At 42.4% G+C, this 25,402-nt stretch overlaps 2 protein-coding genes across 2 annotated transcripts; both read left to right on the top strand.

Annotated features, from left to right (window-relative positions):
* Nucleotides 1–10,391: 10,391 nt before the first annotated feature.
* LOC115824002 (fibroblast growth factor 3-like) lies at nt 10,392–18,021 on the top strand. Its single transcript, XM_030788108.1, has 4 exons — nt 10,392–10,420; nt 16,350–16,531; nt 17,207–17,310; nt 17,650–18,021. Exons 1-4 carry the CDS (start codon nt 10,392–10,394, stop codon nt 18,019–18,021), a joined length of 687 nt encoding a protein of 228 aa, XP_030643968.1.
* Nucleotides 18,022–22,193: 4,172 nt separating this feature from the next.
* Nucleotides 22,194–24,132, top strand: LOC115818974 (fibroblast growth factor 4B-like). Its single transcript, XM_030782506.1, has 3 exons — nt 22,194–22,488; nt 23,401–23,504; nt 23,956–24,132. Exons 1-3 carry the CDS (start codon nt 22,194–22,196, stop codon nt 24,130–24,132), a joined length of 576 nt encoding a protein of 191 aa, XP_030638366.1.
* The last annotated feature ends 1,270 nt before the right edge of the window (nt 24,133–25,402 follow it).

Here is a 25,402-nt window from a genome sequence, read left to right as displayed (position 1 = left end):
AATCATCATCATTGTCATCATCATGGTCTTCATCATCATCATCATCATCATTATCACCATTATCATTAACAGGTGTCCATTTAGAGGGCAGTCTTATTCCAAGTCACTCACAATAATTCGTTTTTGTGTTTATGCTAGAGGTCATGTGCGTCTAGAGCACCTTTGGGGCTCCAAGGGGCAACACTTGAGCCCAGAATCTTTGAACCCATGAGGTAACTTCCCTTAAGAATAGGCCATTACGTCTTCATCACCATTGTCATCGCTGCCCTTATTTTTCTGTTCCATCGTCATCAATAGATTATGTAAGTGCTCCTCTCGGCAGACTGTTATTTTCAATGTAAACTTGAAAAATGCCAGACCTCCAGGGCAGCGTTTCTCTTCTGACGCAAGGAAAACCCAACTTTGGAAAGGATCTCCGGGTGGTAGGACAGACGTAAGGAGGCTCCCTACCACGAATCCACCACAGTCAACCCACTCTCTCAATGCGCAAGTCAAATCACAGAGGTTTCCCCCCTTTGGCCGTACTCTCAGTGCGTAAAAAACAGCGTCAGAGAGCGAATCCTTTCCTCCACCCTCTCGGAGACTCCACACTGCGCGGACCTCCTCCTGCTGTTGTTGCTGTCCAGCGTGCTCCTAGGAGGTTCCTTTGCTCCCCCGCAGTGTGACCTCATCCACCCAACCTTCCTCCTTTCTCCTCTGTAGAGACACATAAGGAGTTGTTTGGGGTAACCCCCTTGACGTTTAACCTGACTCCCAACAGTCTTAGTGTTTTCAACTCATGATCATTAAGTTATGAAAGTGGTCCAAATATGCCATGAAAAATCTGTCTCAATGATGAGGAGTGTGTCAGTACCTATGCATAAACCTATTGTTCAGCGACATGTTGTGGCTACAGTGAGAATTTACAAACAAGCATAAAATGCATTTACCACATGCTATCCAGCTATATCACCTCCTCATGAACTGTGAAAATTCATCCTCATAAAGACAGGGTTTTTTGTTTTGCTTTGTTTTTTGGGTTTTTTTTGGGGGGAGGGGGGTGACTCATTTTGTCATGAGCACAAAACAAAACTCCTCAGCCCAAGCAAAGCCTGTTCACTGATTCACTCACAGCTGGCAGGATGATGCAGCAGGTGGAGAGAGAGAGTCTGATCTTCATGGACACTGGCTGCGTCACAGAGGCGCCCTGCTCAGCAGTTTGTCCTCATCTCTCCAGGGACTCTATTCACTGATGACACGGGGGAGCTTTGTCTCTGGAAACAGGTCGACAGTATGAGGATCTGTTTTGTGTTATGACATCAAACAGACCTGAGAATAGGACAAGAACCAATAGGGGGCGATCCCACACTGATGTGACGACGGTAGATCTTCAGAGACACTGCCTTCCCTTGCTTGCATAAAAACACAACTAAAGTTAGTGGTCAACCTCATTTAGAACCTTCACGTAGCAATCATCATCATCAGGATGCATGTAACCATGGAAACAAGTGAGGAAAAAACACTACACAGGGCAAATCATAACTAGATCCTATGCACCACAGAGAGAGAGAGAGAGAGAGAGAGAGAGAGAGAGAGAGTTACATACATCCAGCTCCTGCACTAATTTTATGCATGTCAGATATGTAATTACCACAGATTTCCTCTACTGTATTGTCCATTTTCAAGCAAAACCGTGTCAACAAGGAGCTTTCTAGATATTTCCAGTTAAAGGTGGTGCAAAGGGTGTTACAATTAAAGAGAGTCAACCCTCAGCCACTATAACAAGGGTCCTCCTCAGAACAGAAGGGAAAACCTGACACAGTACCTGGTACAGTACACATAAACACGGACACACAGACAAAATGTTGGGCATGGATGAGTAATATCTTCGGTGAGTCACCGCGTCAACAGCATAGCTTTACTGATGGCATTGTAATGATGAACGCCGATGCTATGTGCGCTGACCTATACAAATTTGTGGCAGATTTGCTTGACTGTTCTGAATGAACGTGGATTTGCCCCAGGCTCTGAAGACTCCTGCGCAGTCGCTTCCTGTATGTCACTGAGATATGGCGAAAGTAAAAAAAAACTAAAACATTCATATTTCATATTGCTTCTATATGCTCAATAAGACAGCTTTGCAAAGAGCTTTGTTAAGCTTAAAGGTTAAGCCTTTTTTTTAAAAAAAAAAAACCTGTCGTTGCCTATTCTGTAATGCACAACTGCATCTTATTTTGGGAGGTTTGCAAAAATGAAACTCATTGAACAATATTTGATGGTCCAAGAACATACATATGGCCAAAAGGTTTATGACTCACGAATTTTCTATATTTGGATAGCTTGATCTAATCACATCACAAGCGCTGTTGGCAGGAAATGTGAAGGTACACACTGATTTTCCATACACACACTTACAGAGAGAGAGAGAGAGAGAGAGAGAGAGAGAGATCTTATGGTGTTATCCTTACTGACTCTTTTTTTTATTTTACTGTTTTTATTGTACTATTGTACTGTTCTACTGCACATGTATCTCTTCTGAGAAAAAAATAAAGTGAGGTAAATTTACTCAAACACCTCCCAGCAGGCAAAGACTGGCCATTGAGAGCACTGACCTCCCTGGTGGTCAGGTTCACCCATGGGCCAAACACAGTAAATAAACGAAAGAACACCAGTGGTCATCCCACACTAACATTTCATAAGACATTTGTTGTAAGTGTTCTCTGTACCACCAGTTGGCCCGAACCTGATAAACTGGACCAGCCCGTCTCTCCCCCTTATTGGTCAGCATGGCCTCATGATTTGATCAGTATGAAAAGGGCAGAATAAAGCAATCTACATTAGTTTTGAGTTAGGCTGGAATTTTTGAAGATGTGGATTATACACTGACTAGCGACTTTATTAAGACCACCTACCTTGGAGACACATCTTACTGGTGTAAAATTAGAGACAATGGCCTGTCTTTTGCCCTGTGCAATTTGTATGAGTCATCCTCTCACCCTTCATCAATGATGGGTCTCTGACCACAGGACTGCTACTATTAAATGGATATTTTTGGGTGGAAGAGAACTCTCAACCCAGCAGTGACACTGACGTGTGTACAAACCCCAGCATGTCAGCTGTGCCTGATACACTCATACCAGCGTGGCACCCACTACCATGTCGCTACCACAGTCAGTGTCACTGCTGTGCTGAGAACAGTTTGCCACCCAAATAATATCCAGTCCACAGAGGTCCTGTGGTTGGAAACTGACCATTGATGAATAGAGTAGAGAGTGACAAACAAACTGCACATGGAAACAGATGGGCTACAGTCTGTTATTGCACACCTATATAGTGTATCTGTGAGGTACGTCTACCTCAAGACGTGTCAGTAGGTCCAAGGTAGGTGTTTGCAATAAAGTGGTCAGTGAGTGTGTTTTTGATGACTTGATGGAATAAAGCAAAATGACCCCCGCCCCCCGACCCACCCACAAAAAAGAACAAAATAAATAAACAAATAACCCCCCCCCCGCATATTAAAAATGAATGGATGTATTTGACCTTAATGTGTTCTGTTGTGTCATTTGCACTAAGGATTCATCCTGCTTTGTTTTGTGACATCTTTGCCTCTTCTGTCACCTTATTTTAACTTCTTATATAGTCTGTGTTAAGCAGTAAGTAGAATAATTTGTTAATGGTCCCAAGATCTATGCAGACATGCTGTGTGCAGTGATCAATATCTATGACAGCCCTCAATGCTCAAGGATCTGATAGAGATACGTCCAAGACAGATCTGTCAAATGTCCTCCTTGTTTAACAAAAAAAAAAGAATTAAGCTATTTTTTCTCATTCATTATACTCCTTCAAGTCTGACCTCCCAATCTTTTCTGGTGGTTTGATATGTATTAACTATGCAAATATGAAACAGGAGGCTAGTGTAATGATTGCTAATTAAAAGACCTAAACTTTTCATTACAGTAGCAGACAAATATGTCAGCTATTGAAACTGTTTAAAAATTAAAATCTTCAGAGTTTTACTCTGACTACCATTTACTGCGTAGACAAAATAAACACTAGTACCAGACACTTGAATCAGGTTGACATCAGTAACGTAGGTTACTTTCACGTTGTTGACACGTACATTGCTGCCTTTCATCCGTGCCAACCTCGAGCAGTATGTGATTGCATCTGAGCCATGTCTGACTGCCTAAATGAGCATGCTTTTCCTGACACACATTAGTTGTGGATAGGGTGAGGAGCTCAGACACCCGGGAGGAGCTCGGAGTAGAGCCACTGCTTGAAAAGGAGCCAGTTGAGGCGGTTCGGGCACCTAGTCAGGATGCCTCCTGGGCACCTCCCTGTGGAGGTGTTCTGGGCACAACCAACTGGGAGGAGACCCCAGAGCAGACCCAGGACACATTGGGAGAATTATATTTCTCGGCTGGCCTGGGAATGCCTTGGGATCCCCCAGGAGGAGCTGGTGGATGTAGCCGCGACCCGGTCCTGGATAAGCAGGAGAAATAGAAAGATGGACATTAGTTGTGGCAGCACAAAATATGGGAATTCACACGATGTGGAGAACGCCCCAGTTTGAAGAGTGCAGTGGTCCCCCACAGGGAAATGGACAGACACTGTATAGTTCTCTGGTCAAACCTGATTTGAAAGTGGAGAGATAATGTAAGTCAGCGGTCTCCCTGTTGCACACTTACCAAACACAGTGCTATATGGCACTGAAAGAGACAAGCACCAGAATTTAAAGTAAAACTGCTATTTCTGTTATAGATGTGTGGTCTGTATGTGTGATTATGTTGTAATGACTCAAGGTTATTGATTTTTTTTCCCTTCACAGTAAACTCTGCAACAAATGATGATGTAATGATGACATTCCACAGCACTATACAAAATATCCTTTTCATATTTTTGGCCTGTTGAATAGCAATTTCTGTTGCAGCTATAAAGTAAGATAATAGAAGTTTTTCCATATACAAAATTGCATAGACCACATAGGGCACAGGGGAAAAAAAGTATCTCATTACCTTTTGCTTGATCTCTTCAGTAGTGGTATGGAAGGCTTGAATAAATTATAAATGTGTACATTGTTAGTGTAATGGATAATAAAAAACATCTGCTCAACATGCTCAGAGCCTGCAGCCTGTTGCATGACTCTGTTAAAGAGCATTGGTCTCTTCGGGGATGGATGAGTATTAAACTCAAAGCATATTTTGAGAACTTCATTAAAGAGCAATGCCTCCAAAGGGACACTGGACCACAGTCCACACAGGGACAAATATGTTAAGCGTTAACGCTCTGAACAATATGCTGTACCAAAAACAGGGTCCCAGCACCAGAAAAATGGCACCTACAATCTGTTATAAATCTCCCTAGAGTCTTTAAAATTAAACATAATTTCCAGTTAAAGATTGCTGAGGCATAAAATCAGAGTCTTTTTTTAGACAACAAATATATGGTCCGAAGGTCCATGGCACAAAATGACAGATTTTGGTGAAGCAAGGTAAAAACTACGTCAAATAGAGCTTTTCATTATGTTTGACAACAGTGAATTAATAGGGGAAATGCCACAGTTAAGAAGCTATTAAAAGTTAACAGAAGGACTAGAATGTTGAATAGATTCATTTGTATAGGATCAATGGTGCTTATGCTCCTTTGGGTTAACTATGTAAAATCCTGCGTTCTTTCACTCTTTCAGAGAGAACCAAAATAACATTTTCAGTTAAGCAGACTGAGAAACGAAGACTGTTGCAGTCTTCCACAGTTGCTTTCACAGTTGCAGGGAGCATTCCACTGATTATACTGTGAATTCACATCTGGAAATACAGAAAACATCACTTCAAACCTGACCTGCCAAAGTTTCAGAAGTTCTTTCGGAATGCTGCTGTTGACAGAGATTTCTATGGTCTTGTTTGTTGGCGAAATTCAAAGTTGCTGTTTCGCTCAAATCCATCTCGACAAAGAAACAGTTTATTGTTTTCTGAGTGACACAGCAGAAAGTAAGAATTTGCAAGTTTATAACTGTGGTCAGAACAGTTTAATTGGAAAGCCACAGCTGCTGGACTCTGATTTTGCTTCACAGTGATCAAGGCACTTTTCCCTGAGACAAATAACAGGCGACAGTGTATGTTTGTGGCACAATATCTGTGCCAGCTGCTAAGTGCCACACAGACTCTTCACCAAGACTAAGACAGTTATACCTGGGCAAAAATGGCTTTGAACTGTCCAATGTCCTTCTCTGTTTGCTTTAGGATTGACAGAGTATCCCCCATCCCACACTTTTAAGGAACCGCAGAGGTATTTGGACACCACTGTTATCCAACGCTTCATTTTTTCCTTACTGGGATACAGGGGAGATCCCCTCCTATTTTATTGTATTTTATTTTATTTTATTTTATTCACTGCTGCTCGTTGTTCCCTGGTACTGACCCATGTATGTTGATCTACTGCCTTGTCTGTGAGTTTTGAGGTTGTGTACATGGCTTGGGTAAGCTGCAAATGAATCGTCCTTCTTGGGTTCAGTAAAGGTGTCTGAATCTGAATCTGAATCTGTTTGTCACACTGTTGTAACTAGCTCAGTATTACAAGTTCTGTACCATGGAGTATTGTCATAGTCTGAGGACTGCATGGGCTAAGGAACCAAAATATTTGTCTTTGCGAATCTGTTACCACCTCAACCATCTGTTAACAAGCTTGTGCTCTGTTGTTGTTTGGCCATGCCAGTATCATGTCTACAGGACCTTTTGAGTTAAATGCCCTAAAGTTGTGTTGTTTATTTCTTCAGAACCACTACAGTTCACAGATTACCGTGGTTCTCCACTAGCTAACCACTCATTGCAAACATAGTGAAAACAAGCTCTAGCTTCTCACAAATTATAACTAAAGAAGAAAACCTTCCTCGTCTTCAGCAAACCTCCATTGCTCAAGTCTTCTTAAACTGTGTGGCTCTGAGAGGCAAAATTTTGAGAAGTTTAACATTGAAAAATGCAAATTAAAAATCGGCAACTCGGATCAGGTTTCCCAGAAAGCATCTGAGATACGATCGATAGGTTTCCATGCTGTCCAATGGAAATAGCCACAGAGTTATAAACCTTGGGTAATGAAAATGGCCTCTTCCAGAGGAATAAAGATGGGTTTAGTTCTGAAGTGAAACTCCACATGGAGCATAATGAAATTACAGCCCAGGAGCATCTCTGCCACTATGACCACAGGTGAAAGAGCAGTTCCCCTTGCTCAGGTGAAGGAGGACAAGGAAACCAGTTTTCACACTCTCACAAACAGAAGACAAGTCCAAGCTTCTATCTTCTCAGGACTGTGATTCAATCTCCATTGTGATAGAAAGAGCAGCTATCGTCCAGTCCCTTCAAACTTATCACCTGAAGTCCAAAAAAGCCCAAGAGGGACTAAGAAACATGCGGGTGATCCTAGCCCCTTGAGGACAGACCCAGCCCTTCCTATCATAGTGCCCTCATGCTGCTTGACACCTTATCAGTCAGCTCCAGTATCCTTGCTATGCATCAGTGTGGCATTTGGTCTGCCATCATCAACAAGCACCTGATCATCTGACATTAACGTCATCCTCTCAAAAAGGAAAAAGGAAGGTGGCCAGGACATCTACACTTGATCTTCATCCCTGCATGGGCATGAGGTTTACTTTTCTGACTCTTCTGAAAGTAGAAGATTGGAGAAAAAACCCTACTGATTAAACACTACATGAGTGAGGTCAACAATGCAAGCTTTGCAGTTAGAGGATGAAGACCTTTTCTTGCAAATCTTTGCACCTAGACGAAGAGGACCTTTTCTTTGATTCACAGGTTACGCTTTTCATCGCACCCTAGGTGCGGTGAAGCTAAAGCCTGTGATTACTTTGTTCTTTAACAAGGGGAGTGTTATGAGCCAAATCACTGATACAGTGATGATTCCATCCCTTGAGTACACAAACCTACAACATAGCAGCAAACTCATGGTCCATGTTTGAAGCTGTTTGAGCCACCAAGCTGAAGACAGTGATCATTTTGATCCTGAGAAGCAAAACAACCATGTAGAAGACTACCTGCAAGAGGACAATCAGACACTCTTTGATTAGCCATGGAAATTTTCCAACAGAAAGTTAAGCTGATCTGGAGGACAACCTATAAATCTGTCCATTCATTCATAGTGATACAACTCGGTTGTTAAATCAGTTTTGATCAGCTTTGGAGGGCTTTAACTAAAGAATATTTCTCTATGAGTAATATAACATTAGCCACAATCTCAGGCACGGTCTCAAGCATAGGGCATACATATTTCCAAGGAAGGTGCCAACAGGTTTCAAGGAAAATCCAGCTTTTAAGTACCTGTTCTCACAAACCTAGCTCTCGTTCCCACCTGTGACTGGTACTACGCCAGTGCAGAAGTTCAAGCTCCGTTAGAGGTAGATCCATTTCACTCACAAATCTAAGGCAGGGTAAAGCCGTTTACTGTAATACATTTTCTATCCTTATTTTCTTACAAATGGGGCCACCTTGGCAACACAAGAAGATCTGAGAGAGGAGGGAAGAGAAGCATTCTCCTTCTGTTTTTCAGATGGCATAACTGCCATCAATTGGTCTCAAAACTTTGTCTCGAATAACAGTGATGCCTGTGAAGTAGAGCCATTTGGACAAATCAGCAAGTTCATCAAAACGGAAGAGACAAAGACTAATGTCCCTTACTCATCTATCATCCTAGTCTACACTAAGGTCATGAATGCCATGAATCTCTTAGACATACTGATCCACTTATGCAAAACCCCAATGATGTCCAAGCACCGGTACGTTCCTTTGTATGCAGTAGGTGATTTGTTATTTTTTAAAGGGGGGGGGGGGGGGGGGGGGGGGGGGGGGGCAATGGTCACTGACAGTACTGTATAGAGTACATAGGGGGATGGCAGGTTAACAAGGGGGATGCATTTTGGTCATTTTTCTAACAAGGGGGATGGCACCCCCTCCTCATCCCCCTATAAATCACCTACTGCTTATATGGCTATTTTCTTAAAATCAGCATGTTCAGTGCTTGGCTGGTGTAAAAAAAGAGGCTGCATTGTATTGCGTCATGAAAAAGGAATGGACATGGAACAATATGCACACTAACTTGTAAGGAAGTCCTTATTTGACCCTTGTGAATAAAACCTGTGCAGGTATTCTGTTTGAACACAGCATAAAACAAGAATTCAGCTTAATCTTAAACACTGTGTCAGCACCTGCACTGGGACTGTCACTCTGTGGCCTCCTGGTGGTCACTCTGTGTTTTTGTTTTACCATGTGCTTTTGTTTGTTTTGGTTTTCCCTGTCACTCCGACCCCGCCCCTCACTTGTGTTTCTACTTCCTGTCTTTGTCCGTTTCCCGCCTTCTGAGTTCACCTGTTTCTCATTTTTGTTTGGATTACTCTGTCTATTTATACCTTCCTCTGCTTGTCTCTGGTTTGTCAGATTGTCCCAGTATCTTGACTGAGTCTGTCTAGACTGAAAGCCTGTTTTTGTTTTCCTGCCAGTTGCCTGTTAGAATACTACCTGTTCTGAAATTGTCATTTTGCCTGCCTTTTAGTTAGTCTGCCTGAGTTTTGTTCTGCAGCCATTTTGTGTGCTGTTTTTGTGTTCCTGTTTTTTCCCTGGAGAGTCTGAAGACTTTTTGTGTTGAGAGATCTTTTCTTTATTAAAACATCGAACTGAAACTGCTTTTGGGTCCGATTCTCTGTTCCGAACCTTGACAGAACAATCTGACCATCATGGACCCAGCGGAATTTCAGCAATTAAAGAGTATGCTTGATGTGCATGGAGCAATGCTGGGAAGACACCAGACACAGCTCAACACTGTCTCCAAGACAGTGGAGGAGATTGCTGCCCGTGTGACGGACCTGACTGCTAAGGTGCAACAACTCCAGCTGGCTTCTTCTCAAACTGCTCCCTTGTCTTCAGCACCTCCCATCCTGCCTGCTCGGGAGCCTCGTCTGCCGCCCCCTGAGACATACTCAGGAGATCCAGGTTCCTGCCAGTCGTTCCTAGCCCAGTGCGAGCTCATTTTTCAACTACAACCCTCTACCTTTCCGTCCGATCGCTCCAAGGTTGCATATGTCATCACCCAGCTGTCCGGGCGGGCTCGAGACTGGGGAACAGCCATGTGGACCAATAATGTGGCAATTCAGGATGACTTTCTGCAATTTTCCTTTGAGATGAAGAAGGTCTTCGATCGCTCAAAGCAGGGTAGAGAAGCTGCACGTGAGATCCTGCACCTCCGTCAAGGGAACAGGTCTGTCTCTGACTTCGCAATAGAATTCCGCACCCTTGCCTCATCTACGGGTTGGAATCTAGAAGCTCTTTACGACATTTTTTTTAACGGCCTTTCTGAGAGTATAAAAGATGAACTGATTCCCCGCGATCTGCCTAATTCGTTTGATGACTTGGTGGATGTGGCTATCCGTGTTGACACCCGGCTGAGTCAGCTGCGCAGATTCAAGACTCCACTCAATTCCCTGCGACCTTATCAACGCCTTGGGACCGTCCCCTTCTCCCTCACTCCTAACATAGGATTAAAGTCGTCTGCTCCACCAGCCCAACCTGAGCCAATGCAGATCGACCAGACCCGCCTTTCACCAGCTGAGAGAAGGAGGAGGATGGATTCCAATGCCTGTCTCTACTGTGGTCATCAAGGTCATTTTGTTTCAACCTGTCCAGCAAAAGACAAGGCTCACCAGTGAAGCGGGGAGTCCTGGTGAGCCTTATTCCTTCAACGATCTCCCCATCCCTCCGTACTGTTCTAAGAGCCTCTGTGATGTGGGGAGGCCACCGGCACACTACATCTGTTCTGATTGACTCCGGTGCTGAGGAGAGTTTCATTGACGCGTCCCTGGCCACCAAGTGGGGAGTTCCGGTTTCCACCCTGCAGACTCCTCTGACTGCCTCTGCTCTGAATGGGAGCAGTTTTGCCAATGTGACGCACCTTACAGTTCCGGTGAGTTTGATGCTTTCTGGCAATCACAAGGAGGAGATTGCTCTTTATGTTATTGACTCTCCTCACATTCCCATTGTTCTCGGCCACCCATGGCTAGTCAAACACAACCCTCATATTAACTGGGTGAATAATTCTATTTTGGGCTGGAGCCCATTCTGTCATTACCAGTGTTTGAGATCTGCCCATAACCCCTCACCTGTTTTTTCTGAGGAACTTGAGGAATTTCCAGATCTGTCCAAAGTACCAGATGAATACCTGGATCTGAGACCAGTCTTCAGCAAGTCCAGGGCCTCTTCTTTGCCGCCTCACCGTCCCTATGATTGTGCCATAGACCTGCTTCCTGGTTCTTCACCACCTCGTGGTCGACTTTTTTCTCTATCACCCCCTGAGCAGAGGGCCATGAACAAATACATTGAGGATTCCCTGTCCGCGGGAATTATCCGTCCCTCTTCCTCTCCAGCGGGTGCAGGATTCTTCTTTGTGAGTAAGAAGGATGGCTCGCTGAGACCTTGCATTGATTATCGGGGCCTTAATGACATCACTGTGAAGAACAGATATCCTCTGCCCTTAATGTCCTCTGCTTTTGAGCTGTTACAGGGGGCCACAGTGTTTACCAAGTTGGACCTTCGATATGCCTACCACTTGGTACGAATCAGGGAGGGAGATGAATGGAAGACAGCGTTTAATACCCCCACAGGTCACTATGAGTACCTCATCATGCCCTTTGGCTTGACCAATGCCCCAGCTGTTTTTCAGTCCCTGGTTAATGACGTCCTGCGTGACATGGTTAACAAGTTTGTTTTCGTTTACCTTGATGACATTTTAATATTTTCCAGATCTCTACGTGATCACGTCCAGCATGTCAGACTTGTTCTTCAAAGGTTGCTGGAGAACCAACTTTTTGTAAAGGCAGAGAAGTGTGAGTTCCATCGGAATTCTACATCGTTTCTGGGCTTTGTTATCTCTGAGGGGGGGGTAGAGATGGACTCGGCCAAAATCAAAGCTGTCGTGGAGTGGCCTACTCCCCAGTCTCGCAAGGATCTGCAGAGGTTTTTGGGTTTTGCCAATTTTTATCGAAGGTTCATACGCAACTACAGCTCCTTAGCATCTCCTCTAACGAGTCTGACCTCATCTTCTGTCAGATTTCTCTGGTCGGAGGCAGCAGAGAATGCTTTCCAACAACTGAAGAAGCGTTTCACCTCTGCCCCCATTCTGACTATGCCCGACCCAGCACGCCAGTTCATTGTGGAGGTGGACGCCTCGGATGTCGGGGTAGGAGCGGTCCTGTCCCAGAGGTCCACTACAGATAATAAACTGCACCCATGTGCCTTTTTCTCTCATCGACTCACACCCACTGAACATAACTATGATGTCGGAGACAGAGAATTACTGGCCGTTAAGTTGGCTTTAGAGGAATGGCGTCACTGGCTGGAGGGTTCAAAGGTTCCTTTTCTTGTATGGTCGGACCATAGGAACCTTGAATATTTAAAGTCAGCTAAACGTCTCAATGCTCGTCAGGCTAGGTGGTCTCTTTTTTTTAGCCGTTTCAATTTTACATTGTCATTCCGCCCTGGTTCAAAGAATGCCAAGCCTGACTCCCTCTCTCGCCAGTTTAGTGCTCCTGTGCATGTCCCTGCTCCTAATACCATTTTGCCCCCTCGTTGCCTGGTTGACGCCATCACCTGGGATATTGAGTCTGTGGTCCGTTCTGCCCAACAACATGAATCCAGTCCTGACAATTGTCCTCCTAACTGTCTGTTTGTTCCCAGTGCTGTCCGTTCTCAGGTCCTGCAGTGGGGTCATTCTTCCCGGTTGACCTGTCATGCTGGAGTCAGGAGGACTATGGCCTTTCTACGTCAACGCTTTTGGTGGCCAAGAATGGCTGTTGATGTTCAGGCCTTCATTGCTGCATGTCAGACCTGTGCACGTAACAAGACCTCCAACCAACCACCCACAGGACTCCTTCAGCCACTCCCGATACCCAACCGACCATGGTCCCACATAGCCTTGGATTTTGTGTCTGGCCTTCCACCATCTGATGGTAACACCACTGTTCTAACAATTGTTGACAGATTCTCCAAGTGTGTACATTTTGTTCCCCTGACTAAACTTCCCTCTGCTAAGGAGACAGCGTCTCTCATGATAAATCATGTTTTTAGAATACACGGACTGCCCTTGGACATTGTTTCTGATCGAGGTCCTCAATTTGTGTCCACGTTTTGGAGGGAATTCTGTAGGCTTCTTGGCGCCACTACCAGTCTTTCATCAGGTTTTCACCCTCAAACCAATGGCCAGACAGAAAGGGCCAACCAGGACTTGGAAAGAGTCCTTAGGTGCCTGGCCTCCCAGAATCCCTCCTCCTGGAGTCAACATCTGGCGTGGGCTGAGTATGCCCACAATTCCCTGCCCGTTGCTTCTACTGGTCTGTCCCCTTTTCAGTGCTGCCTAGGCTATCAACCACCTCTCTTCTCTTCTCAGGAACCAGACACCTCTGTTCCATCAGTCCAGGCATTCATCCGGCGGTGTAGGTCCACATGGAGACGTGCCCGTACCTCCCTGTTGCGTTCTGGCGCCCAGGTCAAGCGGTTAGCAGACCGACGTAGGATCAAGGCGCCCCGCTACAGGAGAGGACAGAGGGTTTGGCTCTCCACTAAGGATCTGCCCCTCAGAGTCGACTCCCGTAAGCTGGCTCCTCGCTTCATTGGGCCTTATGTCATTGAGCGGGTCCTCAGCCCATCTGCAGTCCGCCTGCGGCTGCCTCTCTCTCTTCGGCGGGTCCATCCAACCTTCCACGTTTCCCGGATCAAGCCAGTCTGCCACAGCCCTCTCTCTCCTCCCACTGTGTCCCCCCCTCCCCCCCCGTCTTATTGATGGGGCTCCTGCCTTCACTGTGCATAAGCTGCTGGATGTCCGTCGACGTGGACGTGGCCTCCAGTTTCTGGTTGACTGGGAGGGATATGGGCCAGAGGAACGAACCTGGGTTCCGGCCCGCCACATCCTTGATAAGGCCCTTATTCGCGACTTCCATCGTCTGCATCCTCATCACCCTGCTTTGACGCCTGGAGGCGTCCGTTGAGGGGGGGGTACTGTCAGCACCTGCACTGGGACTGTCACTCTGTGGCCTCCTGGTGGTCACTCTGTGTTTTTGTTTTACCATGTGCTTTTGTTTGTTTTGGTTTTCCCTGTCACTCCGACCCCGCCCCTCACTTGTGTTTCTACTTCCTGTCTTTGTCCGTTTCCCGCCTTCTGAGTTCACCTGTTTCTCATTTTTGTTTGGATTACTCTGTCTATTTATACCTTCCTCTGCTTGTCTCTGGTTTGTCAGATTGTCCCAGTATCTTGACTGAGTCTGTCTAGACTGAAAGCCTGTTTTTGTTTTCCTGCCAGTTGCCTGTTAGAATACTACCTGTTCTGAAATTGTCATTTTGCCTGCCTTTTAGTTAGTCTGCCTGAGTTTTGTTCTACAGCCATTTTGTGTGCTGTTTTTGTGTTCCTGTTTTTTCCCTGGAGAGTCTGAAGACTTTTTGTGTTGAGAGATCTTTTCTTTATTAAAACATCGAACTGAAACTGCTTTTGGGTCCGATTCTCTGTTCCGAACCTTGACACACTGAGAGTAAACATTTATTAAACTGACACTGAAGACAAGTATCATCAGATTGCTGAAATGATCCTGGTAAAGGATTCTGTCTGGACTGGAAACCTAGCAGCGATAAGCAGTGTGTAAGAGTCTGAGAAACTGTAACGCTACACCGAAGATATAAAGAGTCTATCAATAATTCTACTTCTGTAACTGTGATTGTCACTTCTGAACTCCGTCTTATCACCTAATTTAAGCATAAGAAAAATATTTGCAATCTCTTCTATTACATCTGTGTTACCACGACAGCAAGAGCTGGTGATATTACATAATTCCTATGCAAGCCTGACACTGTTCCCTCAGTTTCAGTAGTGGGAATCCCTCTGGATTCAATATAATATGTGAATAATTTTCTCATGAAACACAGAATAAGTAATGTCTTCTATGGTCTTTGCTGCTAGAACTCCTAAGGCAATATCACACTTCTTAAGTTAAGGTAAACTGAGTCCGAACAATGATAAAAAAAAACTGTCAAAAATGTTATGAAGGTTTAACTAAGACGATGTGTTCACTCCAGATTCACATCTCTTACTGAGGTCGTGCAGTCATCCCAGATGCCCAACTCTTACTAAGATCATATATTCAGTCCAGATGCCCAGGACTTACTAAAATCATGTATTCACTCCAAATATCCATGTCTTACTAAAATTGTATATTCACTCCAGATGCTCACTGCTTACTAAGAAAATGTATTCACTCCAAATACCCAACATGTACTAATATCAACATATATTCACTCCAGATGCCTAACCTTTACTGAAATTCACTGCAGATACAAGTTCCAGCCACCATGTGATACAGTCCCTCATACAGATGTTCTCACTTTGCAGCTGCAGCCATTAAATGCAGAACAATCTAACGATTGGACTTTAAACTGTGGCTTAAAGACTGGACTAAGTTAACAGAAATACATAGATTGCTGTATCTGTCTTTAAAAGTACGCCAGAGAGATTTGTAGCTAAGTTATAATGTTAATTATGGAAATTGTTGTCATCACTCAAAAAAAGGTGGAAGCAATTAGATCAAAAGTCATTTGGAGGTTAATAACTGACTACCGTCGAGTTCTGGCTTTTATTGTTGAAAACAGGAAACAGTCAAGAGCAGGATCATGGTGGGAGAGAGAGTGTAGCCTTCAATTTAAAAAAAATCTCAGTATTATTAAAGCTCTAAAATATTTGTGGGACTGACTCCCTTTTATTAGACATTTTCTGCATCTTAGCAAAGCTACAAAATCTCCAACAGATACTGAGTACTTAAAGTGATTAAAAACACGAGGCTTAGGACAAGAAAGTTCTGAGACCTCCCTTTTAAAACCCACCGGTCCTCCACATTGACATCAAGCGGTACACCGTGTAAAGTGACTCTCTTTAGACTCGCAGATACGCGCTGAATACGCTCTCCCGGTTCCTTTTGAATGTTCGGTTATGTTTGTGGACTCTTTCAGGGAATTACTTAAAAAAATATATAAAAATATTTAGTAGGATGGATGTTTTTCTTGAATGAAACAGTTGGAGGAGGTAGTAAATTTCGGAGCCAAACCAAAGACATAGACGAGGCGTCTGATGCGTGAGTAGTTTGACTGTCACCAGTTTAAGACAGGTTTATCATAAAATCCGGTGTTGAAAAATGAAGGTCATTGTTTTCTCACATCAGAGGAGAGGACTAAGATTCTCGGCCATGTCACAATGGCGATAATTTTTATTTTTTTCTTGTTGAATGTGGTATGTTCCGTTGAATTTAAAATTCACAGTCCGATGCTAAGCAAGGCACTAATGTTGCCTTCGGCCGGCCAGAGATGCGACGCTAGACTGCGCAGGGACGCTAGTGGACGCGGGGGGGTTTATGAACATCTTGGAGGAGCACCCCGGCACAGAAAACTATACTGTGCCACCAGGTATCATCTGCGAATACACCCCAACGGTAAAATTGACGGCACTGCTGAAGAAAATAACCCGTTTAGTAAGTATTCCATGTGTATGTATATACGATACCTCCTATAACGTTTCTCTTGCATGTTGTTATTGTTGTTATTGTTGTTGTTGATGATGATGATGGTGGTGGTGGTGGTGTCGGTGGTAGTTTTGCTGTTGTTTCAGAGGGCTGTGAGGGTGCTCTGTTCGAGATATTTTCTTCTGTAGTCAAGTATTTGATTGTTACTTAATTTATGTACCTGTGGTTAAACATACACCATAAAACGATATCAAGAATACAGGAAATTTACAAATGTAGACGAGTAGGCTATTTGTTCTAATCAAAGAAACATCAAAGAAACATCTCTGAAGCGTGTCACTGGAGAGAGTGGAATTAAGAATGAGTGAGACCTTGGCAAATTACCCTTTGCTTTTCAGCAGTTCTGTGGTTGAATGTGTGGTGTGAATGTTGAACAGCATTTAAGTTTATATGGCCGTCAGTTAGGTGTTAGCTCTGTTTATGTAACTCTGTTCAGCTTGACGTTTGGGGGAAAAAAGATATATTTTGTCACACATTTCAGTTGTGTTCGAAAAAGGAGTGATAGACCAGAGGAAGGTAGGCCTTAAGTAAATCCACTCTCTAGTATGAAGTCCCTGCCACAGTAACGTTTGTGCTGAATGACGTGTACAGGTAATGAATGATGTAATTATTATTTCTCCTCAGGCATTCTGGAGATCACAACAGTAGATGTGGGTGTGGTGGCCATAAAAGGGTTGCTCTCAGGCAGATATCTGGCCATGAACCATCGAGGGCGGCTGTATGCCTCAGTAGGTGTTTTTACAAAAGCCTCATACTTCTGAAAATCAACATACTGTAGCATTCACCTTTTCTTTTGCTCATCAACAATATGGGAGTAATGGAAGAGTATTGTTACTCAGAAATATCGAAACGTAAGTATTTTTTGGTCTAAGTATACATCGTTGTGATGTATGTGCATAAAAATGTAAAAACAGAATGGTATCAATACACTGATTTAATGATTGTCAAATAACATGTTGTTTAGCACCATGGGGAAAACCCTCCCTCAGCATTATGTCATTAATCAGGTTATTTTTTACAAGCTTTTATAAGCTGTTGTATTTACTGGTCTATTCATACTGTTTTAGGATGCCTTCAGTCATGAGTGTGAGTTTGTGGAACGGATACATGAACTGGGCTACAATACTTATGCTTCCCGACACTACCATACACTAACACCATTGGCTGGTGGTTTTACACACAGTTCAAGTACTGAGAGACTGTGGTATGTTTCCATCAATGTCAAAGGCCAGCCAAGGAGGGGTTTTAGGACCCGGGGGATGGAGAGAGCTTCCCTCTTCCTTCCACTTCTGTTGGGAAATGAAGACCATGACATGGTGCTTTTGTTTGGTAGCAGCACATGGTACCGAGAGACCATTCTCAGTACAGCAGGTCAGACCCAGCACAGGATGCAGAGACACGGAGCCAGTGTGACCCAAGTCAACAAAACAGATGACTGAAGACTAAAAGGCCAACGCCTATTTGTCATGAACACTGCCTGAAATGAGAACACATACCATAACATCAAAGCAAACACGAGAAATACTGCAGTATGTCTCGCTGGGAATGTTAGTATTCTTATTTGAGTATGTAATTCGGAATTGTAGTGTGTGTGTGTGTGTGTGTGTGTGTGTGTGTGTGTGTGTGTGTTTGTATGCATTCATGTATAGGCATTTATGTAAATATTAGAACACTATTAGTGAGGCTTGATTCAAGTTTTTTTTTTTTAAATAAAGTAGAATTTGTATATTTTCTGTTGTTATTGATAGTCTATTTCAGCAATGTTTGTGTGCTCTGAGTATTTTTTTTTCTCTCTCTCTCTAAAAGGTTATTAAAAAAACACCCAAAAGAGGCAAGGTTTGGCTGGACATTAGTTTGTCACTCAAAGTCATATAAAGCTGTTATGCCATACTCCATATAGAACTCTCTCCTCTGAACAGTTCTGAATTCTGGGTCTTCACTCCACATTAAGGGGAGTTAGCCCGCCTCCTGCCGGTGACAATGAGAACATCTCCACAGAGATTCGCATGCAGCTAATTGCTGAAGTTCTGCTGCTTGATAACAGCGTGGCAAGGAAAAACGGTTTTGAAACATCTTCCTTTAAAATTCAAATTAAAGAAGGTGCCTGCAAAAGTTGCTTATAATGTTATTAAAGAAACACCGTGAATACTCGTGTAAATCTCAGAAAATATTCTCTTACATGCGATGATAGACACATTCATATGAGCGCGTTAACTCCACATTCGATAAATTGTTTCATACTAATATCAGTAGTTGATAATCCAGAGCGATTATCAAACGTACTTCGAATAATATTACTCTGCTTACTCTCTGGGTCCTCTGTTTTATTCAACATATCTTCTTCATTTTCCTGTCTGCAAATGATTTTTCTGGAACGAATAGAATCGATTTGGTTTAGGCCTGTTCTCAAGAGTAATCATAACTTCATGGTATACTTTCCAGTCTGAATCAGTGTTTTTTTTTTTCAATCCGTTGAAGCATCTTAAATTCAGACGTTTTCCGAATATGTGCTGTAAAATATCTGGAGGCTTTATTCCAGAGTCCATGGTGTAATATGACTGATTAACACCCAGTTGATTTAACAGAGTTGCTTTTCTGAGCCCACTGTGCAATAAGTTCAATAAAATGGAGACAAAGACTTTTTCATTTGAAATACCACGCAACTGATGCCTTGATTTGTTTCTTCTTTTTAAGTTGTTTATGTCTCAAGGTTATCCCATACAGTGACACACCTGATCAAGTAGGGCAAGTAAAAGAAGTATATAATCCTTAGAGAAGAATGGGATTTGATTTTTTTACCGTGACATATAATACTACCAAGTGCTGTTCATAAGACACTATAAAACAGCACGAGAAAACCATGGGCTGTCATTACGCGCAAGAGATGACCAGTCTGTAATTTCTTCAGAAACATAACTCGTTTTCCTCTGTTTCCAAAAAATAGTAACTTTTTTCGTTCGAAGGTATACATTTTTTCATCCTCGCTATGATTCACTGGTTGCTGCGAACAGTGTTTGCCTTTAATTTGTGATTGTTCTGTGCAATACGTGGTAAGAAACCTGTAAATATGTTTTAAAAATGAACTTGCAACTTAAAGACTTGCGTGGGTGATTCTAATTCGATTTACGAATGTCCATCCTCTATATGTTCTAATAACATATAGAGGATGTTCTAATAACAACTAGTAACAACTTGTTTCATATTTGCAAAACATCATTTTATTTTACAGAGGAAATCTTGGGGCAGAAAACTCTTCGAAAATACATGCTTTGCAATTCGTCTTACTGTTCAGCTTAAAATATATACTTTAAATACAGAGAAAACGGTTCAACAATTAATGTACAATGTGGAAACATTTCTCAAACATTAAATTGTTGTCTGCCATTGTTGCTATTACGATTCACTTGGTAAATGAAATCACTCCAATGTAAAGACAGCACCATGGATAGCGACACGATATTGTAGAAAAAAATCTATAGCATAAAATAGATGATTTATAGTATATTGTAGTATAATAGTAATAGTAATAATAGCTAATCATTTCTCCGTTAAATTTCAGGAGATATTTCTTTCGGTATGTGTGGGGTATTATTATTGATATTAATGTTTCCGACCTTTATATACATGTAGTATGCTTAATCCTATGAACTCATATTTGATTTTGAGCATCCTCAGAACATGGAGGAGACCTCTTTTGTTCAACGCTGTCAATTTCCAAGGATGGTGAAATTTCGGGGGTCGTCTGTCTATAAGCTCCGGTGGTCTCTGGATAGTACGTTAACGCTCCTAAAGACCGTCGCTCAGCGACAGGGTGAGTAATTCAGGGTAAAACTCAAAGTCTGACAACATTCTGTATCACGGTCATGGCACAAAAGAAGAGTTGTGAAGTATTCAGAGTTGCCCAGACGTGAGCGTGAGAAAACGTTTTCATGCGAGTCTTCCCCACACTGATTAAACTTTTTTATACATGTAATTACGTGACATGCAAACTTCATGAACATTGTCTACAGAACTCCAATTATGCACAGACAATAGCTATTTCTTCCTCACAAATAGATCAAAGAAACATGTTTCAGTTGGTTGACTAAGGCATTCCTTTGCATGGGGTATTGTAAAGGAATAACCTTTCTTCTCGATTGCTGGTCCTTGTCATTGCGCATTTTCACTATTCACCATCCACAGTGCAATTATGAAGTAGGTGTTTTACTTTTAACCTTTCATTATATTGTCATCTGAAATGTCGCACACAAGCGAAGATGCAATAACAATCAAACTGAAGCTCAGATAATGGATGAAACGTTCAGCATAAATGGTTACAAGGGTTTCACCAAATGTATGCAAAATGAGTTTTTCTTGCCTTATAAATTAAAGCACCATACGACGGTGAGGTGAAAAAAATCATCTTGTCTGAATTGTCCTTATTTCTTCGACTTCAGTGAGAAAATGGGAAGCAAGAATGATTTAACAAATGAAAATAAAAGTGTTACACCAGTGCTCGTGGCTAGTGTATTTTTCACAAGAAATCATTTCACAACAATCACTCAAATTCCTCCCAGGGATAATTGCCCAGCTTTAAAGATATCGGCACATCACGAGACAGGTGCAAAAAAGCCGGTGCCTCACTTGACACTTCCATGCCAGTCAGGTTGTGTATTATGCGCCCCGTACTCTGTTCTATGTGTTGCAGGTCACACCTTGGTTTCAAACCTTGAATAGACCTTTGATGTCGACTGGTGTTGATCGAAATTTTTCCTGGACTAGACTACTGGAAAATTTAGTGACTGGTTTAGTGGGGTGGTTGCGTTGGTAAACAGGGCTTCCAAAAAATTAACGTCAGTGAATCCATACTCCACTGTTAATCTGGAGAGGGTATTATACGTGTGGATGTTTTGATTTCCTTCTTTTATGGAACTTTGCCAAAGTTTGCCTACATAATTACTATTCATTTCAACTATATGAAGAATTCCTGAGGTCAAAAGTCATTGCCTAAAAACTGCATCGAAATTGAAAGAGCTTAGATAAAACATTTGAATTTTAGGAAAGATGATATTTATCAGCTGAAACCTTTAACATTATATCCCTCCGTCTGCGATTCAATCTAGAGTTTTTGTCTGACCGTTGCTTTTTAAGACTAATATGCTCCTCTCACATACACACTGTAATTCTTAAAAGCGCGCGTGCTCCAAAATGAGTTGCGCCTTCGGAACGCCTTCTCCCGATGAAGTGTGCGCTGCTTTGGAGGCGGTGGCCGAAAATTCTTACGCATTCGCATCTGACGACCGTATTGTTGTAGATGAAGGCGAGCAGGGGGGCATGTGATGTAATTTCGAAGCAGATATAAATACTGCAAGTTTTGAAAGGCGATATGGTAAATACTTCGCTTGTTCAGACGAACAAGGGGTTCTGGAGACAAGCAACACTCAAACGATTCTGAATAAACTTTTTTGAGGAGTCGTTTGTGCACTGTGGAAACTCTGTGCAGAGTCAATGGGAAATTCGCTTTTGCGCTCGGATGTAAGATCCAACCTTTCCCGTGACACGTCTTGCTGATTTAAAATTTCTACGGACACAGCAGTATTTTCGTGCCACAACATCAACTTCACTGGTCAGGATGAACGTCCAGTCGGCCGTTTTGCCAGTAATTGTTTTCGGACTGTTGTCGTGGTCTGTACGCAGCGCTCCACTTACAGGTCGGCAGAGCGACTCGGCCATGCAACACTGGGAAACACTGTACTCCCGCTCATTGGCTCGGAACCCATGGGAAAAAAGAGACATAAACCGGGACGGGGACTATTTAATGGGCATAAAAAGACTTCGGCGACTGTACTGCAATGTTGGCATTGGCTTTCATATTCAAGTTTTACCAGATGGAAAAATTAACGGGGTCCACAACGAAAATCGATACAGTAAGTGCACGCAAATAGTGCAGCTTTCACTTCTTTGGCTATAGACACGCAACTTTTTCTCTGAACTCTGAATCGCATGTAGCCTATAGAACGAGCTCTTTTAAGCTTTGTTTGAATAGTTTTAAACGTGTTACTTCTGTCCTTTGTAGAATAGGTGCATGCTCTGCGTCAAATGTAAAGACTCGCTTACATGAGTAGTATCAGCGCGATAGAATTACACTTTATGTTCTCAGGTGTTACGTTGGGTCTTACTTCACAGAATATTAAGTGGGGCTTGAACATAGGCGACTGAATGTTCAGTTATCTTTCATGTCCTCGGCTGAGAAACTTTTAGAGGGAACTGTCAAGTGTAGTGAAGTTTAACACAAATATTTGTTAGTGTTGGAATGTATCTTTCAAAGATTTATCGTTTCGTAACTTGCATAGACGCAATGTTGAGCAAATAAGTCATGGGGATGAATAATATAAAAGGATATGGGTAGGTCTACAATTTCTTTGATGTTTGGCCAGATGTTCAAAGTCTTAGACAAACATCATGAAATATATACGTTTCAAATGATTTTCATAACAATGACTCTACTTGTAATTTGTACATTACCATTACAAAGGGTTGTGAGGGGTGGTCATAATCAGTCTATCAGTCCCCACACCAGACTTGTCAAACCCCATGGTAAACAGCTGGATTCAGCCAAAAAAACGTTCAGTTAAACCAAAATACAACCTAATTATTGACTCAGTTACTGTTGAAACATGAAGTGGCTACGGAGTAGTAACCTGTGGTGATGAATCATTTAAAAATGTTTGAGTTGTCTCTGCTCCTTCAGTAATCTTTACACCTTTGACAAACCACATGACAAATGTATCAAAGGCCAGAGAGATAAAGACTAATATGAATTGTGGTTTTACTTTCAGGTCTTCTTGAAATATCACCGGTAGAGAGAGGTGTTGTGACACTGTTTGGTGTTCAGAGTGGACTCTTTGTGGCGATGAACAGCAAAGGGAAACTGTACGGCTCTGTAAGTATGTTAGTTATGTGCCTACAAGTCTCAGGAGACAGTGGAGTGGAAATCTTCCCTCCAGGGCCTGCATGGGCTGCAGCAGGTGTCAGGATTTGGCTCCAGCTGGGTCTTAATCACCTCATTCAAGCAACCAGAGGTTCAATTTGTAATCTCCTGATTACAATTTGACCATTTCAAAAGGCCAACACCAATGCCTCCTGCAGGACCAATGCCCTTAAGGGACACAGCACTTAATAGCAATGCTTAATTAGCTACAAAGTAGACTGACTGTACCTCAAGTTTAACTGAAAACACACATTAAAGAAGGGAAAATGTGTCTTCTACTAGGTATCTCCTAAATGACACTAGTTGTACTTTTAACCAAAGTTGGATGATGTCATATTCATTCTCCCTCATGAATGCTAAATTAATACTCTCTTGTCTTTCCTGTCTTTTTCTCCTTTCACAGGGCCATTACAATGACGAGTGCAAGTTCAGAGAGAATCTACTGGCCAATAACTACAATGCGTATGAATCAGCAGCATATCCAGGGATGTATATAGGACTAAGTAAAACTGGCAAAACAAAGCGAGGGAACCGTGTCACTCCTGCAATGACGGTGACACACTTCTTACCACGAATCTGAGCTCAAACGGTGGACATTTACCTCCAGTGTGGACGGAGCACAAAAACCAAGCACTTTACGACTGATTTTTAGAGCAGGATATTTAATTTCTTTATTTAAGAATTAATATTGTGAAAGTTGTTTATTTATTGCCATTGATTTCATTTTAATACTTTTGAAAAACTGACTAGAGCTAAGAGAGGGCAATGGGCAAGGACAAAATCTCTTCAGATTTATCACAATATATGCTGCTATCTAGAAAAGGATAACTTTTTAATAGGTGGATTTTGCACTGTCAAACCATGGAACTTATAGCTGAATCATATCTTATCTTTTCCATCGTAACTCATGAATTGTTTTTTTGTTTTTTTGTTTTTTTCAGTTAAACCAGTGTTATTCTGAACGTTGTGAGCTATATTGCCTATCAGGACATACTAATACATTTTGGAGGGGATACGTTTTTATCAATGTTAACCCTTTTCCATTTCATTTTAACTTGGCCCCAGTATAGTTAATTTTAGTAAAACACTAACAGGAAAGATAAAACATTAATCTGCCCTTACACCCTCTGTATTCCTTATAAACCCGGGCTTCAACTTACCACCGATTATTATTCTGATCTTCAGATATAAGACGGTTGAAAAGTAAGTGCATTGTAGCCAAGTGTTGGGCAGTAACAGTTCTTGTTCTACCTTACAAGTTACTAGCACTGCCATGTAAAGCATTACCTATTTAGCTTCATTTATTTCTACCTCATACCATGGAGATCCCTCAACAGGGCAGGATCTGCTTCAGAGAATGTTTTTCATGGGTGTTCTTGTGTTGCCTCTAATTTTTGCCTTTCATCTGTTATAACCGCAGATCTGTGTTAAGCGCTACTTATGTAGGTTAGCCAGTGAGTCATAGACTCCAGTACACTGCGCTTTGTCCTTATGTACAGTCAAGATGAAAAGGGCAGAAGGAAACCCAGTGGTGTCAGAGAAGAAGGCTTTTATTGTTATGATAGAGTAGATTCATACACGTGTGTGTTTTATGCTTTTTGATCCATGCTAAATGATCAGTCGATTGGTCCATTTGAACGCTTGTGAATTATCACAAAGACACCTCCCACACTATAGAAGAAGAGTTCAGTCTTTTCTGAATGACTGATTTTACTCTATCTGTGGATTATATCTCCTTTACTGGCATGTTTGGAGAGTACATCTTCTGAATATGTTTATGGATAGGATGATGTCAGAGTATTTTGAGAATGCATATTTGGACCCATCACATCATCAGAATAACAGCGTAT

This window comes from Chanos chanos, chromosome 1 (genome assembly GCF_902362185.1).
Source record: "Chanos chanos chromosome 1, fChaCha1.1, whole genome shotgun sequence".
Taxonomy (NCBI): Eukaryota; Metazoa; Chordata; class Actinopteri; order Gonorynchiformes; family Chanidae; genus Chanos; species Chanos chanos.
The sequence above is the reverse complement of the archived record's forward strand: the minus strand, read 5'-3'. Positions and strand labels throughout refer to the sequence as shown.

Coding starts and splice junctions, on each gene's coding strand:
- LOC115824002 (XM_030788108.1), top strand. CDS start 10,392: ATGTGGCTATCCGTGTTGACACCCGGCTG. Junction 16,532..17,206: donor TGAAGAAAATAACCCGTTTA/GTAAGTATTCCA, acceptor ATTTCTCCTCAG/GCATTCTGGAGATCACAACA. Junction 17,311..17,649: donor GAGGGCGGCTGTATGCCTCA/GTAGGTGTTTTT, acceptor ATACTGTTTTAG/GATGCCTTCAGTCATGAGTG.
- LOC115818974 (XM_030782506.1), top strand. CDS start 22,194: ATGAACGTCCAGTCGGCCGTTTTGCCAGTAATTGTTTTCGGACTGTTG. Junction 22,489..23,400: donor CCACAACGAAAATCGATACA/GTAAGTGCACGC, acceptor TTTTACTTTCAG/GTCTTCTTGAAATATCACCG. Junction 23,505..23,955: donor AAGGGAAACTGTACGGCTCT/GTAAGTATGTTA, acceptor CTCCTTTCACAG/GGCCATTACAATGACGAGTG.